The 19,807-nt window shown below is 35.1% G+C and overlaps 2 protein-coding genes across 2 annotated transcripts in view; both read right to left on the reverse strand.

Moving 5' to 3' along the window:
- LOC102803997 (very-long-chain 3-oxoacyl-CoA reductase-like) overlaps window positions 1-5,719 on the reverse strand; it is a 53,834-nt gene extending 48,115 nt beyond the window's left edge. Inside the window, exon 1 of the mRNA XM_085500955.1 lies at window positions 5,457-5,719. Within this exon, the coding sequence (XP_085357081.1) occupies window positions 5,457-5,631 (175 nt within the window). The 5' untranslated portion in view covers window positions 5,632-5,719. The remainder of the gene's footprint in view (window positions 1-5,456) is intronic.
- A 3,944-nt stretch (window positions 5,720-9,663) lies between these two features.
- LOC100313646 (leprecan-like protein) overlaps window positions 9,664-19,807 on the reverse strand; it is a 52,352-nt gene continuing 42,208 nt past the window's right edge. Inside the window, exons 8-11 of the mRNA NM_001168106.1 lie at window positions 14,915-15,065; window positions 12,905-13,092; window positions 11,475-11,665; window positions 9,664-10,004 (exon numbers count right to left, since the gene is read on the reverse strand). Of these exons, the coding sequence (NP_001161578.1) occupies window positions 9,980-10,004; window positions 11,475-11,665; window positions 12,905-13,092; window positions 14,915-15,065 (555 nt within the window). The 3' untranslated portion in view covers window positions 9,664-9,979. The remainder of the gene's footprint in view (window positions 10,005-11,474; window positions 11,666-12,904; window positions 13,093-14,914; window positions 15,066-19,807) is intronic.

Raw genomic sequence — 19,807 nt, forward strand, 5'->3', positions numbered from 1 at the left:
ATTTGAGAGTGATAGCTCTTATTGAGCATCTGATAATAAATTGGGCTTTCAAATATGTATATTTGGGGAATATATTGTCAAAAACAATTTTGGTCAACCTCAGATACATGTAGACTACAAATGTAATTCCCTGGGGACACAAAATTATAAAACAATATCAAGTGTTGAAACTTGCAATTGAGTAAGTCAGTTTCAAGTTTCTTCTTCTGTAACATGACTCCAGGAGATTTCTACTGATTTAAGGTAGCGAGACTATTATTTGTGTTGAAAATTACGATTTTCACATTTATTTATTAATTGATGAAATGCACCATAAACTTTCATATGATAAAGTCAATATAACATAGAATGTCATGTAAGTTGGTTAAAATATAGATTTTCTGAAGGGAAGCAAGGCAGCCTCAGTAGTGTTTTCCAAAAACCAACAAACAGGTTTAATCTGTGTGCCTATAAGTTTCAAAGATAAACTCAAGACAAAGCAATGTTAGGATGTGTTATCAGTAGCTATCTGACACACAATGAGTGTTTCCAAACATTTAAGTGGTTTGTCTCCGCCCCAGTTTGTTTCACAGATTAGTCATTTGCATATGAATGTGTCAGACACAAGGTCACACAACCACTGAAAAAAAATCAATGATTTTGGTGTTTTCATATGCCGAATTTATCCAATTATAGCTATCCCATTCCTTTATTTTTTTGGTTTCCAATAGCCTTACACATTTGGATGTCCCTACACATGGTAAAACAGACTTTGATGGGAAAACAAATTGATTGTGCCGATAAACAAGCTTGAAAATCTTTGCTGTGACTTCATGGACATTTTCTAGGAGTTTATGTTTTTCAAAATACAAGGTCTTTAACAAAAAATAACGTATACTTATTGTCATAGGATTAACACCAAATTTTCACAGCTTTAAGGTGACAATGAGAGGAACTTGAATGTGTCCAGACAAACTATTTCATCAATTATTTACCAACGAGTTGTGGTTTGAGTTGGGGTCAATGCGACTAAAACAGTAATTGAAATTCAGGACACTATTTTTTAAAAAGCGTTGCTTGAATAAAACTAACCAGACACATTCAATTTACCAGACTATTGAACAACTAGGAAAAGTGAAAAAAATACTTCATATCGCCAGCATAAATGCGTAATTATTTTTTTTACAGAAAAAGTAATTTTTCACCTTTGATTGAGTAACGCGTCGTAGATTACAGATACGGGCATGCAAAATACACTTGTGAAAAGCTTGAAGTCTGGCGATTCTAAAAATATATACTTTCCCGGGTCTATTTGTAGTCATTTAGTCACAATTAGAAGATGAAAACAAGTATGCAAATAATAGTCCCGCTACCTTAAGCTTGTCATGTCACTGAATTAGTTTATTGCACTATCATATTCTTGTTTTGAAATTTATTATAAGTATTAATGATTGATAATATTACTTGCCAACTGCACATGCATCATGTCCTCAATATGAGATGTATGTGTTTAAGATGACAAAAAACAATATATAGCTGAGTTATGACTGGATGCACAGAAGGTATATTGTATATGCCGTTTTTTTGACTACTGATAATTCAAATCAGGGACTAACAGAAACAGCAGTACTATCTATAGTGCTTTATTAGTATGAAAATTGTTCACCCTGATAACATATGTAATGAAATAAATCATTGTATCTGAAATGCAAAGTTTCTAGTTACTGAGTAATATTAATTAGTACAATAATTGAATGCTTATATAAAGTGAAGTGAAGAATATTTATGTTATAAAAAAAATGAAGTGAATTGATTTTTTTTTATATAATGTGAAGAGTGAAACTGCAGAAACCCATAAAAAGTGAAGTGGGAAGAAGCCATATTATTTTTTACCCATGTGAAGGCCCATATATAAATTTGAAACTGATTGTGTAAAAATAATTTGAGTTATCGCACCCACAGGTCACGCCAACAACAACAACAACGTCCCTTACACTACACTATACGGGCAAGGCAAAATAAAAAAGCAGACAACAAAATCACCATGAAAAAAAAAACGTCGCTAAAACTATATAAATAAAAGAAATAGTGTGCACTGCTATTCTACTATGTCCCCTGCAGAGTTATTAATTCCTAGATATTTCAATGGTCAATCCCTAATAGATTGCAATAGTTCACACACCAACAAATCACCACAGGGTCGGGAAACCAACCAATGGACATAGTCCAATCAACAAATCTGGGGCTTAGTCTTTTCCACGACACGAAACGAAATAAATTTATATCAAATTTGTTAACGATATCGAAAATCGTCACGTCATAGAAATAAATTTCTCGAAAATATTGAGTTTGCAGCTCAATAAATACCAGTAACTAACATGACAGCTCAATAAATAAATACGAGTAACTATAACATGGCATGACCGCCATTTCGATTCACAAAACATGGAACGACCCAAAACGAGACAAACAAACCAAAACGAGCCATACTACCCCAAGACGAGTCAAAAACGAGCCAAACGGACCAAAAACTAGCCAAATGTGTCACAAACGAACCAAAATTAGGAACAAAATAAAAAGGGTGAGCGATCAGCCATTTTTGAAAGGATACTTGGAACTGACAGTTGGGGGCGCTATCCCCAAACGACACAATAGATTAATAAAAATCTCTTGATAATATGAGCAAGTAAATACTAAATAATTATAACACAATAAACAAACTAATGCATAATGATTTTAAGTAATAAATAATTATTAACAAAATAAAACTATACTAGATAATTATTAAAAAGTAACCAGTAAATTAACTAATTAAATAAGGCATCGCAATAATTAATTAATTAATTAAATACATAAATAAAGTCTGAACCTACTATTTCCAAGCTGTACTGGAAATGGAAAAACAAACAAAGGGCATAAAAAAACTGTCTAATAAGAATAAAAATATTGTAAAATTATATTAAAATTAAAAGGCGTTATTTACTATGTTGCTCGGTATCGCCCGGCCTGTATCTTAAAGATGAGGGGGGGGGGGGATATTACAACGCGTTTTTCACAAAAGACAGTCTCACGCGTTGTTAAATTGCGTTGTGGCTTGTGATAAGGGTGACCAGTAAATTTGGCTGGGGTGATTTTATAAGCAACGAAATTTGTGGGGATTTATGTACTTAGATCGAAAAATGGACTCGCCCATTTAATTGTCTGAATCACTGTGGATGACGCTATAAAAATATAGAGTTGAAAATTAGAAATGTTGGAAGACAATTACTTTGTTCTTAAGTTTTGAGCTGGATTTTTCATGATGGAGCAGCTGTAATATTGTCGCCGCTCTATTATAGAATTAAGTTATTTTTTTTAAACGTTTGTTTTATGAAATTTTCTCTGTATAGTTTTGGACAAAATCTACTCACGAGTTTTTTATGAAAATCCCCGATAGAATAAATATCACTGCGCGCATCGCCCATGATTGTTAAACATCTAAACGCTCAAAGGGGTAAAGGGTGTCACGTGAAACGTTATGTCGATTGTTTCTGCCTCATGCCTGGTGGCCACCACTTGTCGCGCTTTTACTGGTTAGTTAAATGCGTCCATGCAACAAAATTATTTTAACACTATTTTTATATGTCACATGAACAAATAGAGCGTACTCGGGTTTACATTAATATAATCCAGAACACTGAAAGGATAAAATGTGTTTAAATATTATCGATCCGTCATCCGTCTAAGTAAAGAAAATAAAGATAAAACAACGATTGTAGCCTTTAGTATCAACACAATCAATTCGGATCACAAGGTATTCTGGTATTTAACATAACAATATTACTTGAGGGTGCGACTGACTGACGTGTGGCATGACGTGAATTTCGTATCTGATGTGTACTCCGTTTTGATTCCTAAGATCTGGGTGGAAAGCAAATGGGTAACCGTACCTTGAAAATTATTTTTATACCCTATATCGCGTTTCCCTGAAAGTAAATTGTATGACGTATTCAGTGCGTGCTTGAATTAAATGACTTTACAAATATTGTGATTTTTTCTATGCAATGCAGCAATTACAAATTTTAACCTAACATGTTTCCAATAGGGTAGTGGCATAGTTACCGTGGTAGGTGTGACGTCACAAATAATACAATAACACCCATTATTGTTAATGTAGGGCACCTTAAATGTGTCTGTTGGTAACATATATACGTATCTTTATCCACATTGCATTACACATACTGAACAGATAAAGTCAACGTCAACCAACATATGTGTCCAGTTATATAATATATTTGAGACAATGTAATGTAGGAAAGGTTACACCATACATATACTGTGTGTCTCAGTAAAATGCTGTAATTATGTGGCATTGGATATGCCCAGAAGAGGGCCCACTATGCTCATTCACATAATGTTTACAGCTAGTGTTTATCAAAATTAAAGGGAATGGCATAAAACATCTTTTACACGTGGCGGGGTATCCTAGATTTCATGATATAAATTACAGTTTTGGGAAGAATGGGCGATATTATGAGCGTTGCTTGTTGAATTGTGACGTATCATTCATGCGAGAACGGTTTTTGGCTGCGTTGGCTCCCGTACGCAGTGAGTTCTTTCTAAACATAAAAGTAGTTTTTTTTAGCCTCCCATTTCAAAATCCTTTTTTAAAAAAACAATTGTCACTACTACAGGCAAAGCTTTGAAAATTACAGCTAAACTCTAAATCTAAATTGCTTACTGCTAATTAATTCATTGAAATTACGCCACAAACCAAATATTAATAGTTTTTGGAAAACTTAGGTTAGCCATGGACCAATTTATTATTTGCTGATGTATTATAATTGTGTATTAGTGTCTTTATCATTTTATTATTTGCATACGTGCATATATTCATTACGATTTTTGATTTATTTACTTGTGTTGACTTCTTCTGGAACATCGACTAATTAGCGAGATGGGAACAGCGCCTCCAACTGCCAATTCAAAGTACCCTTTCAAAAATGGCTGACCGCTCACCTTTTTGATTTTGTGCCCAATTTTGGTTCGTTTGTGACTCATTTGGCTCGTTTTGGGTCGTTCCATCTTTTGTCAATCGATATGGCGGTCATGTCTTGTTATAGTTACTCGTATCATGGAAGGTATTTATTTATTGAGCTGTCATGTTTAATAGTTACTCGTATTTATTGAGCTGCAAACTAAATCTTCTCGAGAAATTTATTTCTATGACGTGGCGATCTTCAATGTCGTTAAAAAATTTGATATAGTTTTATTTCGTTTCGTGGAAAAGGCTAAGCCCAAATCTGGGTGCAAAGTCGATATTTACTATGGGGGCGAATCGTATCGGTGTAAGTCAAATAACGCGACAGATGATTTAATTTTATTTCAAAATTAAACATTAAGAGTCTTTGACAGCGGATTAGTAAATGCATTCATGGAGCAATTAACTAGCCCAGGAGGTTTAGCACAGGCGTTTAAACCATCCGGGAAATACCAACCTGCCCATTTTCCAAAATGTCTCGGGTCAAAACGACCGACGAACCGAGAGATGACGTAGATTCTCAGTGTATTGAATAGCCACACAGCCACTGTCAACGACACATAAGTAACGGTGATTGTTCCAACTGCTACACATGCGGTGTTGAAACGCCCAAATAACTGCGACGTGTCCATGATGGGATAGGTCTACTAAGCGATCGGTCAAGACTCCAAACCTCACACCTGTCTCACAATTTGCTTCTGATCTAACTCAGAGTGAATGCGCGGCTACCGTAGCGGGCGACATTCCGTTCCGAATACAGTAGTACAGTGCTTTTATAGCACTACTCGTGCAATATTCTACCATCTAAATCCAAGTCCACTCAACCATGTTCTTTTCGCAATGCAACTTTAACGAACACAAAATCGCCCTGTATTTAACCACACTTTTTCGTTCATACAATTTATTACGGTGAAAATAATCACTGTTAATTTAGTGCTCTTCACATCTTGAGAATCAACTGCTTCTACTATTTGTTATCACAGATGATGGCAATTCTGCACTTTTCAGTGGCAGGTTTTTATAATGCGCAAAATATCCTGTAAAATTATGTAGTTATTTAATTTCTTTACAAATTAAAAAACAGGAAACTTTGAAAACCGGGTCTTCGGTGAAAGCTTGACAGAATATACAGCATATTGAAGTAGTACAGCTACAATCAGTGAGTATTCATCTAAGTATGCAACACTGTCACAAAGTACAATCGTAGTAATAAAAAAGAAGGAAAGCAAAAATAAAATAATTTATTGATTTATCATGAAATGAAAGATGTTTTGAACAAAAAACATGCATGCGTAACTGAAAATGTAATATATCGAGAAGTATTTATCAAATCATGTTTGTCCATTCCATAAACATGCAGACATTTTCATAATTAAAATCCAATATAAAACCTAATTAGTGATTAAGTTCTTCACAATAATTAACTAGAAAATGAATTTAATTTTGAGTATATTTTGTCAGGCATGCGAAAACAAACCAACTATAATAATACTTTGAAGCTTCTAGATCACAATCATCGCACACATGCTGTTCAGTATACGTAAATACAATTGTATACCGGTATTTAATTTTATTTATTTATTTATTTATTTAGGCAAATATGGGCAAGAACTCAGGAACGCACTTTAGGGTGTCCCTCATTCTCTACCATCAGTCCCGGGCAACAGGGACTGCTGGATGGCGCTTGTCTGTTGTCTGCGCGTCTTCTTAACCCCATTCATGTTTAAAAATACATTCAAGTATAAACGTTTAAACTTTTGGTCAAAAAAGACGATGAACAAATAGATGAAAAGTAGACATAGTGTAGATGAAAAGTGGATGTAGCATAGATAAAAAGTAGACATAGCGTAGATGAAGCTTTAAGTAGATGAAATGTTGAGGGGCTTTGTCTACATTTTTGACCAGTAGATCTACAGTAGATAGTGCACATAACTTCGTCTAATGTAGATCTACATGTTTGGTAAGGGCCTCTATCGCCAAATCTGCACTTGGATGGCAAACAAAAGCAGAAAGACATATGCACCAATTAAAAAAAAGTCAAAAAATGCAAGCGGTCTCTTTCAAAATTAGTGTACAAATTCTGCCAAATAAAATCTTCTTAAATCGTAATGTTGTTTTTTACTATTGAGTAATGTTTTAATTTAATTTTTAGTGCACGAAAACCCATTTATTGACGCGATGTTGTTAATAAAAAAATTACAATTACTAATTAGATATTCCTCTTCAATGAATTTAGTGCCACTAAATTCTAAAATTGAAATAACCTATCGTAAATGTTCTCAAAATAATATTGTCTATAAATTCAATTCAGATCGTCGCTAAATGAAAATCCATGTTATTCAAAGCATGGGGTTTGTAGTTTCATGGTCAAAGCAAGTTACGATAATAAGCAAATAATACCAAATTATCCCAGGCGCTGGAGGTTGTAATGTTGTGTAGCATTATCCTACCGGCCGGGCGGAACATTACAACCTCCAGCGCCGAATAAACGGCAAGGTAGATACCTTGACGTAGTATCCAAGTTGCCATTAATTCGGTGTTATTTGATGGTTTGTTATCCACATAATTTATCAACGTGGACATCACAATTAAAATATTCCTCAACTTTACAAGCCTCTTAGTTATAGTACTACTGACCAAACAATTGAACTACTCGTATGTTTTGGAAGAATTTTCCTGGAAAGCAAAGAAATGTTACCAGTACTTCTTGGTGATCTTAGTTTTCTCGTTCCTCGGGGTAGCCATTATTTATTTCAAAAGTATACACTTCTTGAATTTTAAACAGTAGATAACTAAGTAGGCCTCTGGTTTCTTACTTAGCCAAATTTATTACAAGGCCTCTAGATTGTTAAAAATATTCATTGTGTTTATGTTCCCTGCATTGGCCTACCCACAGTCCCTCTATTCTCAATCGGACTTCAAAAATATCACTTTTTACCAGATTGAAGATATCATCACGAAATGAACAGATCTGAGAGAGGTCAACATGTAGTACCTATATATACAATATCAAAGCAATCAGACTTGCAGTTTTCAACAAGAAGTTGAAAATATCACTTTTTACCAAAAATGACAAACATATTCATCAAAATTAGAAAATTGAACGACAGCAAGCACTCTTGTATTTCTTTTTGGATTTTAGGCAGGAGTGGGAGGCAGCCGGGTGAAAACTGAACCAGAAATTGGTATTTTTCACCAACAAATTCCCTAATTTGTGCTAAAATTACTGAAAATCAATTAGGGGTCCAAAAAATTGCTCCAGTTTGGGGGCCAAAACAGCTACACATACTCATATGGGAGTCCGGCTGTAAAGACCGAATGGAAATAATAGACATATATTTGTAGAACTCTGGATTGTTATAGTGTTTACAGTCCTCTTTCTGCATTCTGCAATTTTTTTGCTGTGATTGTCTTTCTGTTACAAAGTAATTTTCAACGTCAAGGCTTTTGACATTGCCTCAGCATACTTGCCTTGGTGGAGAGCAGGGCCACCGTGTTGCAGCATTGATGCTTCTTGACCAAGTGCCTGAATCCACAGACATGTTGAATGTTGTATGATGTGGTCAGAACAAAGTGGCCTGTGGGGTAGGGGATTTACGATATCAATTTGAGCTTTATGGCAACATTAGCACATGTTTATATGTGCTTATGTCTGAGCTGACATGATGCCATTATTTTGATGATCTCCATTATTACTTAAGAATATCAATACAACAAAGTTGAGACAGGGAAAAAATAAGAGCCAAATCAGATCTTCCATTCATCTTGAATATTATGTTTGAAAGATTTCGGACAAAAATAAATGGAAATATAAGAAATGATTTTAATTCATGCACGTACATATCTATAACAGTACCAAATACAAAGAATGACATTTCACGAAACATGGAAAGAAATGTTTAAAACTGAAGACAAGTACTAACATTTATGATTTTAAAATCAAACGCACACATAATGAAAGTTTCACTTTATCCATAGACAATAAAACAAAAAAAACAAGTTCCGTTAAAATCCTATTAGTAACTGAATCTCCATTTTTAACTGCACCCCCTGCTGAGAGTTTTGAATCTAAAGTGTTCATGACAAAAAATAAAAACTACAAATTTCAACATTACAAACCACAGCTACACTTCACACGAATTTTACCAGAAATTTCATTCAAAAGAAGGTGTTAATTGGCATAATCTGTCTTTTTCTTAACTCATCTTGTCAAAATAAAATGTAAAAGAGATCGTAACATTTAGCCTCAGCCTCAATTTTGGCTTTTAAAGAGTAACCTTGAAATGTCGTGACTTTTTGGTTTTGAAATTGAAGTTGTAACATTGTAACACAAACCATTATTAGTAATAGCATTTTAACGGTAACACTTTTAAACAGAAATCAGATGAATGACACAATTGGACAATGTTTGATAAAAAATAAAAACACTATAGCACCAGTTTGTCAACCCCAGACACGTTCAAAAATATATCCTGTACTTTGTAACATCCAGTGAAAGAAGATAAAAAGGGAACTCAATATATATATAGCTCTACTATGGTTGAGTTTGAAGACAGGTGTGAACCTAGCCTCAAATTTTAGCCATAGATTCAGCCTCAGATTCAGATTAGTAGAAAAATGCACACAACTCTAAGCTTAAAGATTTTCAGACAATACAACATTTCTGCAATGCCTGATCATTGGTTTATTTGTTCACGTCATCATATGAAGGTAACAACATTTTAGGCTGCAATCTGGACCTGAATCTAGAATTTTAAACTATAATCTGAAACTGAGACTAGAATCATCATGTTTATTTTTCTGCAACTGACATATTATTTAACTATTGCTGAAAAACAACCAGACATTCCACACTGAAACTGAGTCGTAAGTGGAAAATAATAAATTGATTTTTCTTTAACATTTCAATGATCACCTGTCACCATCACCATGACTGTATGCAGTTTGGTTGGTATGGTTACTTCAAGTTTGGTATCCAGACTACTGATAGATTCGTCGTAAGTACCTAAATGTAAAATATAACAAATGTAGAAATTCATTTGTCATCAAATTGTAAATTTGTGATCTTGATATCAGCTATATTGGATTTGGTAATTGTTGCCTTGACAACATTAATTACTAATCCTGTTATTATAACTGATCTAGTATTAACTCATATGCATATCTGATCAAAGTTCAATATAAATTACAAAACTTAAATAAGCTGTACCATATTTGCCAATAGTCAGAAGCGCATACATGTATATACCAAAAATTGCATTTATTGTATTCTGGTTCATTAAAATATAACTAATTTTGACCATAAACACAGCCATTAAGTAAAGAATGCACTACTAATACCGATAGATTTATTATGTTATTAATTGAAAACTTATACTTTTATTGGTTTTAATTTATTGTTGGACTATCATGCAACATAGCAGATGGCGTGAACATGCATAAATTGTGGATTAAATGCTTCTTTGTTGACATTATCAAATTCTGCCTTGTATATGCTTCAACTGCACTGAATTTCGAGATCGTTCTGTAACAATTTTCCACATGTTGGCACCTTGTCACCCATATTCATTTGACACTTGTATCACATAATAGTCCTAAAACATACACTAAACCTACTATTACCATTTCAGATTACAACAAATGCAAACATAAGTGCATGGTATTGGCATTTTAATTCACATGATGTGAATGAATATTTGCTTTAAATTGAGATTAACATTATTATATAGTGTCCATATTTTGGTTGTCTAAGCAATTCCAATTGAATTACATAGATGTATAGCAATAAAACTTGGACACAAATGGCAGCAGGTATCATGTTGAGAAAGTCACTCAAATCCTGGTTGATTCTCTACGGTAAATCATGTCCACTGTTATTTTGATCTATGTAACAACAGTATTTGGAGCAAAAGACATGTCGAGAGAGAACAAAACACTATTTGAATCGTACAGCACTCAAGTACATGGGATCTCAGCTGCCATTTGAGTGCACAGTTTAGATGAGGTAAAATCAAAGCATGATATGTAAAAACACAGCAATGACAAGTCATTGATGGCGATATTGATTCTACAAACTTTAATGAATAACCCACAAAATCCTCTTTCCTGAAAATGTATTTTTAAAATGGCATTTAATATATAAAATCTTGTTCCAAACCCATTTGTAACATGATTAAAAAGATGGCAGTCATTATGTTACACTTGTACAAAATAAGACTTGTAAGTGACCAGTGTCACTGATAATGACATACCCAGGGTCTGAATGCAAAGCTTAATTGTGGGTAGCGATTATAATGGGTAAGGGGTGTACCACAATTTAGTTTTTTTTTAATGAATAGTTTTATTAAATAAAGTACATGCGCTACACACAATGACTGCCACCATTCAAATGCTCCTGACAAATAAGTCGAGATCTACGGGACATTTTTTTTAAGCTATTTTTTTAATTGATTAAACAACCCACACTTCAGCTTACAGTTCATCATGTTGAAGATTTTCCAGTATCTCTCTGGCTTCAATGTGGGCCTTCTCATCATATTTGGTGTCCAGTGTGTACCACATTGCGAGTGCACATCGGCGTCCCTTTGTCACGGCTTTAACGCCGTGTAAGTTTTCTTCTCCTGCTGAAAAGCTCACAAGACGGCCGCACTTGGGTTGGACAGATGCCTAGAAATCAAACATTTTACAGTTTGTGATCATTGATTATCTAATTTCAAATGAATGTCATATCAATGTCATTAAAAATCTATTGTAGTCAGAGTAAGATCTGGTCACTTTATACTTCAAATTACCAAATGACTATGATCAGGTCATTCTTCTTTGATGACTGAACTAGACATGGGTACTACTGACCAGACTATGGGTACTACTGACCAGACTATGGGTACCACTGAACTAGACATGGGTACCACTGAACTAGACATGGGTACTACTGACCAGACTATGGGTACCACTGAACTAGACATGGGTACCACTGAACTAGACATGGGTACTACTGACCAGACTATGGGTACTACTGATGGGTACTAATGACCAGACTATGGGTACCACTGTCAGAAGAATCTGGTTCAAGAGGTGGGTTTTTCTTCAAAATACAAGTCACAGGGGTGTGTTTTTGAAAATTAATGAGGCTGGATCGTGGCAGTAAGTAAGTAAGTAAATATCATAACAAGGAACACTGTCACTGATACCTTGTGATCAAACAATGACATAACCTTTTCTCAATCTATTGGCATTCATAGTCTCAAATCAATCCTTGCCAGTAACACAAAGCATTATTTACCTCAACTGTTTTGTTAAACCTTGCAAATATGAATTCTCCTCCTTCAAAGTCTTCGTTTAAGTACATGAGGGCGCTATAATCTCTCCACATTGTAGTCAGAGTAAGATCTGGTCACTTTATACTTCAAATTACCAAATGACTATGATCAGGTCATTCTTCTTTGATGACTGAACTAGACATGGGTACTACTGACCAGACTATGGGTACTACTGACCAGACTATGGGTACCACTGAACTAGACATGGGTACCACTGAACTAGACATGGGTACTACTGACCAGACTATGGGTACCACTGAACTAGACATGGGTACCACTGAACTAGACATGGGTACTACTGACCAGACTATGGGTACTACTGATGGGTACTAATGACCAGACTATGGGTACCACTGTCAGAAGAATCTGGTTCAAGAGGTGGGTTTTTCTTCAAAATACAAGTCACAGGGGTGTGTTTTTGAAAATTAATGAGGCTGGATCGTGGCAGTAAGTAAGTAAGTAAATATCATAACAAGGAACACTGTCACTGATACCTTGTGATCAAACAATGACATAACCTTTTCTCAATCTATTGGCATTCATAGTCTCAAATCAATCCTTGCCAGTAACACAAAGCATTATTTACCTCAACTGTTTTGTTAAACCTTGCAAATATGAATTCTCCTCCTTCAAAGTCTTCGTTTAAGTACATGAGGGCGCTATAATCTCTCCACACGTAGGCGGGTGATTTCTTAATACAGTTACCCTTATCATCTAGCCAGCAGTTGTCAGCATGAATCGGATGACTCAAATCGTCACGGTCTTGAGGAGCATCTAAAGAAAAAAATCCATCTCATTAAGTAATTTTATTTTCACTGCGTATTGCATGATATATGGCAGTCAAAACGTCTGCTGCAAAAATCAAACATTTAAATTTTGAGGTTGATTTTTGAAGAGAAATTTTGTTGAGTAACTCTTACTCCATCCAAACAGACCATTATCAAATATTATAGCACATTAAGAAGCGTAGAAATACCCCAAATTAGTATCATATTTGTTGAATCCCATGCGATGTTTTGAAATACTTACAACACTATGACTTTAGTTTGTCCTGTCGCCATGAACGGGAAATGGCCCATTAACATTAGTCTATTTTCAAGAGGGTTTTCAACCCGCATATTCACTACGTTCAATTCCGGCAGGAGTGTCACGTATGTCGGGAGCATGGCGTTCCGGACAATGGTGAATAGGTATAGCTTTGGACCGTTCTACCACTGAAATAGTCTGGAAGCTACCCCTTTGGGTATCTGCCACTCAGTGTTCTGGAGATGGAGTCGCCACGAGAGGGCGTTTACTTGACTGTTCCTCACCCCTGGAAGGTGGTGTGCGGTTAGCTCCACATTTTATTCCAGGCACCAAAGGAGAATTTGCTCTGCTAGGACTGACAGCAATGGGAATCTACTACCCCCCCCCCCCTATTGATATAGGAGACCACCACTGTGTTGTTCGTGCGAAGCAAGACTATGTGGCCTCGAACTACAGGTGGAAAGTGTATCGGTGCTAAGTGTACTGCTTTCAGTTCGAGCCAGTTGAAAAGGCAGTCCTGAACCCAATGAAGGGCTTGTTCGTCCAATAGGTGCGCTCTCCAACCTGTAGGAAAAGGCATCTAGGTACGGTTGATGTGTACCGACGCCCAGTCCAGCAGCAGCACCATCTGTTTCCACACTCTGGTGAACACGTATGGAGCCATGCATACCCTGAAGGGGAGCACCCTGGACTCGACTACTTGACCCAAATAGGCGAATAGAAGGAGTCACTGACTCACTGGGTCCATCGTGCAGGTAAGCATTGCTCAAGTCTAGCGAGGCTAACCAGTAGAAACAGAGCACAGAGAGAAAACAGTGCTTGGTACTTCCAGGAAGCACATACTGATTTAGTTTGCTTAAGTCCAGAACTGGATGCAGCCACTTGTAGTCTTTGGAACCACCAACACTTGTGAGTAGAAGCCCGGACTTAACCCTGGGTCCTCTATCCTGTGTATAGCACCCTTTGTAAGCAAACTGTCTACCTCCTGTCGGATTGCTTCTGCTTTGCGGGACTGTTGACAGGGGAGTGGAGATCGCAGCAAGATCTTATAACAGTCTATCACCACCAGGTGTCGGTTACGCGCTGTCTCCAAGCTGAATACAGCGATTCAATCTGTGTGTGACAGAGATATGTGGGTTCGGCGGTTCTACGTTGGGGGTGATCTCTCCTCCGTTGAGGTGAGACCCTGCAAGGCCTGTAAAAGTCAATAGGTTCAGACTGTCTCCCGCCGAACATTTGTCCACCCCCAAACTTGCTTCCCCTGCAAGCTGGGGTGCGAGACCATTCGTCATTTTGACTGGCTGTTGTATTGTCAAAATAGAAACACATGAATACTGAGAATGGAATACCTTTTTTTAAATTTCAACATAACCATCGTGACAAATAGGTGACAAATATTTCTGATGTACAACTTTGATAACTCAAAATCACTCTATAAAATCAATTTTGAAACAAACAAGAATGTGCAAACCCAGGAGGGATTACTAAGTACCTAGTTAAAACTAAGGAATATGAATAAATAGATGGATTCTACACATTTGTTGATAATAAGCTTAGAGTGACTTCTCACCTGGTTCTGCTTCTCTGCACACAAGGTGAGTGTAGGAAAAGAACAACCTGGTTGGTAGTTTGAAATAGCTCTCAACATATCTCCTGGCTTTCTCACTCAGATCTAAATACAGCAGAGCATCTTCGGCTTTTACTAAACCCTCTCTTGCTTTCTAAAAACAAACATGAAGAAATTATGTCAAATTCACAGCCATCTAACTGCTCAACAAAAAATTATGTCTTTTCTTTCCAGAAAGTGAAAACTCCTTAGAACATTATTTTGACAAAAGACCCATGAATTAGGACAATGTTGGTCATGTGACAGCTCAAAGGTCACATTAAATTACAAGTACATGTAGTAACTTTTAAACTGTATATCAGTGATTTGAATAAATTCATTAGTAACAAACCATGCATACTTGTCCATATTGAGAGATATTGCTCTGGAGCAGCATTAATTAAAATCAAAGAAAGCTTAGAAAGAACTCCCGTGTGCTGAGAGTAATGGAGACACATTAAAAATGAATTCAAAATTACTTGAACTTGAGATATTGATGGAAAAAGCTTATGCAAATAAGGTAACTAATAGGAACAGATTTAAGTGTAAAACTAATAAGGTCTGCACAATGTAAAAGTAATAAGATCTGCGTAATATAATATATATGTACCAAGTTTCATTGAAATGTAATTAGAACCAAAAAAATATTAATTATTATGCTAATTGGAGAATTAATATGAACAGATTTTAACACAAAATTAACCAGGCTGTCTATTGTCCTAGAGCATTTATGTACCAAATTTTATTCAAATGTGATGATCAATACTTGAGATATCAGTATTAATTAATTATGTTAATTACCGGTAGGTGATTAAGAAGCAGAAATATTTACCAAAAACTAATATGGTGTATAGTCCTAGGTTCATTGAAATGTGACAATGAGTACTCTTTAAAAGTGTCATTAAAATCCAATGAGTGGTTCTTTAGACATCAGTGCAACAGCCATGCAACAGCAAATAATTAACTAATTATGCAAATTAGGTAATTAATATGCACAATTATTTACCCCGAAATTATGCATAGTCCTAGAAGATCTATGTCGCAAGTCTCATCGAAATGTGATGATTAGTACAGGTGAAAAGCTAAAAATTAACTAATTATGCTAATAAGGTGATTAATATGCACAAATATTTACCCCAAAAACTAATTAGGTCTCTGCACAGTCCTCAAGTAACTATGTACTAGTACCAGGTTTCATTGAAATATGATCATTACTACTTGAAATATCAAAGCTGAAAATTAATTAATTATGCAAATTAGGTAATTAATATGTACTGATATTACCCTAAAAACTATCAGGTCTGTGAAGTATCATATGACATCTATGTATCAAGTTTTATTGAAATGTTATGATTAGTACTTGAGATATCAGTGGAAAAGCCAAAAATTGATTAATCATTATGCAAATTAGGTAATTAATATAACAAATTTTTACCCAATTTAATCAAATCTGTGCATTAGTTCAGAGAATCCATGTGCCAAGTTTCATCAAAATCCAATGAGTGGTCCTTCAAATATCAGTGGAACAGTCATGGAACAGCTTAAAATCAGCTAATTATTATGCAAATTAGGTAATTAATATTTTTACCTAATCAACTTTGCGCATAATCCCAGAGCATCTATGTGCCAAGTTTCATCAAAATTTGATTAGTGGTTCTTGAGATAACGGTGGAACAAAAAAAGTGACATACATACATACATACCGTAAAAACCCTCAAATAAGAGCCACTTTGTAACACTTTCATTTCTGGGTGGTGCTTATATTTGAGGTAACATGTTGACAACCCTGTAGCCAGTGGCTCTTAAACCAGGGTCATCAAACTTTTTCATTGTGAAATAGGGAAGGGGATAGGCAAACACACACACAACCAAAACAGACAAGTAATTATTAATGATGTATCATTGCAATTAATTTATTCTGTAAAAATACTGTTATGGGAATAACAAATGTCAAATAAATACGACGATTCGACGTTTCATCGACAATGTGTAGCAATGCCTGAAGTCACATTTCACTGACAATGCGTAGCGATGCCTGAAGTCGGATTTTGTAGCACTCTCAGTGTCTGACCCAACACTCGAATCACTTGTACAATTGTTTACCAAGTTTGGTACGGCAAACGTTTTTCTTGAAAACTGGGAATAACTTGCGTGGCTGTGGCTGGCGTGGTTGTTGATTTGGGGACAATATAAAATAGTTTCGGATAGAATTGATCTGACCAGCAGCGACAGGAAAGGACATACTTGCAAAGGAAGCATGGAAAGAATGATAAAAATGATGCTCAATCACTTGTATTTATGGCAAAAACAATAAATAATCAAAGAAAGCTTAGAAAGAACTCCCGTGTGCTGAGAGTATTGAAGACACATTAAAAATTAATTCAAAATTACTTATACATGAGATATTGATAGAAAAGCTGAAAACTAATTATGTACATCAGGTAACTAATATGAACAGAACAGAACAAAATTATGAATTATTATGCTAATTAGAGAATTAATATGAACAAATTTTAACCCAAAATTAATCAGGCCTGTCTATTGTCCTAGAGCATTTATGTACCAAATTTTATTCAAATGTGATGATCAGTAATTGAGATATCAGTGTTAATTAATTATGTTAATTAGGAGATTAATAAGCATGAATATTTACCAAAAACTAATTGGGTTTCTGCATAGTTCTCTTTAAAAGTGTCATTAAAATCCAATTTGTGGTTCTTTATATATCAGTGGAACATTATGCAAATTAGGTAATTAATATCCAATTAAAACTAATTAGGTCTCTGCATAATCCTAGAAGATCTATGTAGCAAGTCTCATTGAAATATGATGATTACTACTTGATATATCAAAAGCTGAAAATTAATTAATTATGCAAATTAGATAATTAATATGTACTCATATTACCCTAAAAACTATCAGGTTTGTGCAGTGTCCTATGACATCTATGTACCAAGTGTCATTGAAATGTGATGATTACTACTTGAAATATCAAAAGCTGAAAATTAATTAATTATGCAAATTAGCTAATTAATATATACTGATATTAGCCTAAAACTATCAGGTCTGTGCAGTGTCCTATGACATCTATGTACCAAGTGTCATTGAAATGTGATGATTACTACTTGAAATATCAAAAGCTGAAAATTAATTAATTATGCAAATTAGGTAATTAATATGTACTCATATTACCTTAAAAACTATCAGGTCTGTGCAGTGTCCTATGACATCTATGTACCAAGTTTCATTGAAATGTGATGATTAGTACTTGAAATATCAAAAGCTGAAAATTAATTAATTATGCAAATTAGGTAATTAATATGTACTCATATTACCCTAAAAACTATCAGGTCTGTGCAGTGTCCTATGACATCTATGTACCAAGTTTCATTGAAATGTGACAATTACTACTTGAAATATCAAAAGCTGAAAATTAATTAATTATGCTAATTAGGTAATTAATATCTACTGATATTACCCTAAAAACTTTCAGGTTTGTGCAGTGTCCTATGACATCTATGTACCAAGTTTTATTGAAATGTGATGATTAGTACTTGAGATATCAGTGGAAAAGCCGAAAATTGATTAATCATTATGCAAATTAGGTAATTAATATTGCACAGATTTTTACCCAAAACTAATCAAATCTGCGCATTAGTTTGGAGCATCTGTGTGCCAAGTTTCATCAAAATCCAATGAGTGGTTCTTTAGATATCAGTGGAACAGTCATGAAACAGCCAAAAATCAGCTAATTATCATGCAAATTAGGTAATTAATATGCATGGATTTTTACCAAAACCTAACCAAATCTGCGCATTGGCCCAGAGCATCTATGCACCAAGTTTCATCAAAAACTGATGTATGGTTCTTGAGATATCAGTGGAACAGACAGACACATACAGACACACTAACTGCAAAGACTCCCTTTTTGTGCTTCACACACGGGAGTCAAAAACACGTTTTTCTATAGATTTGTACAGCTTGGGTACTTGGGCATTGTTTTAATTGCGCTAGACGTCTGACAGTACAGCTTTGGTTTATATTTCCTGTTTCATAATCAAGCCAGCTTATAATGATATTCACGTACTTCACAGTCCACGCAAACAGGGTCAAACTATAGCCCCACTCCTATATAACCAAATACGAAACGATACCGAGAAAGTAACAATTACATGTATTAAAAATAATTTCCTGTGACCAATCGGAGAGACGAAATCATTCACGAAAGCCCAGGCCTGTTACAAGGCATTTTCTGATTGGTACAAGTTCAGATTATTTTCAATTCTCACAAATAGCTAATTTAAATATTTGGGTCAGGCGGGTCACGTAGACTTCACTTTGCTGTAAGACAAGTTGATCGCACAAGTTTGTGGAATTAATCCATTCGACTTCAATTTTGATTATTTTCGGCAAGAGAGTCCTCTCCAAACTAATGCCAATTATTTTGTTACTTCCCTGAACATTTTGTCTCGAATCATCCAAAAACGAACGTCTCAAATAAAATGCAAAAAATAACCCATAATCACGATCAGCGAGAGTGGGCTGCGTAATCATTACATTCTCACAGTCGGAGCTACGTCACGATCCCTCAAACGTTGCCATGACCGGATTAACACCTCTGTTCCCCCCCCCCCCCAACGCTAAGGAAAAAATCTTTTGTTTTCTGCTGACTTCCTGTTCCGGTCCGTCTGTGAGAATGTATTTTCGATACCTCCGATTTTCCAATAAAGGCGTTCTAAAATCATGACGTTCTTTTTTTTTTTTTTTCTCAAATAAAATTTTATTTTCTAATAATGTTCACATAACAGTAAAAACGTCACAGACACGACATACAAAACATTACAAAAAAGTTTAGTA

This window comes from Saccoglossus kowalevskii, chromosome 7 (assembly GCF_978046115.1).
Source record: "Saccoglossus kowalevskii chromosome 7, keSacKowa6.1, whole genome shotgun sequence".
Classification (NCBI taxonomy): domain Eukaryota; kingdom Metazoa; phylum Hemichordata; class Enteropneusta; family Harrimaniidae; genus Saccoglossus; species Saccoglossus kowalevskii.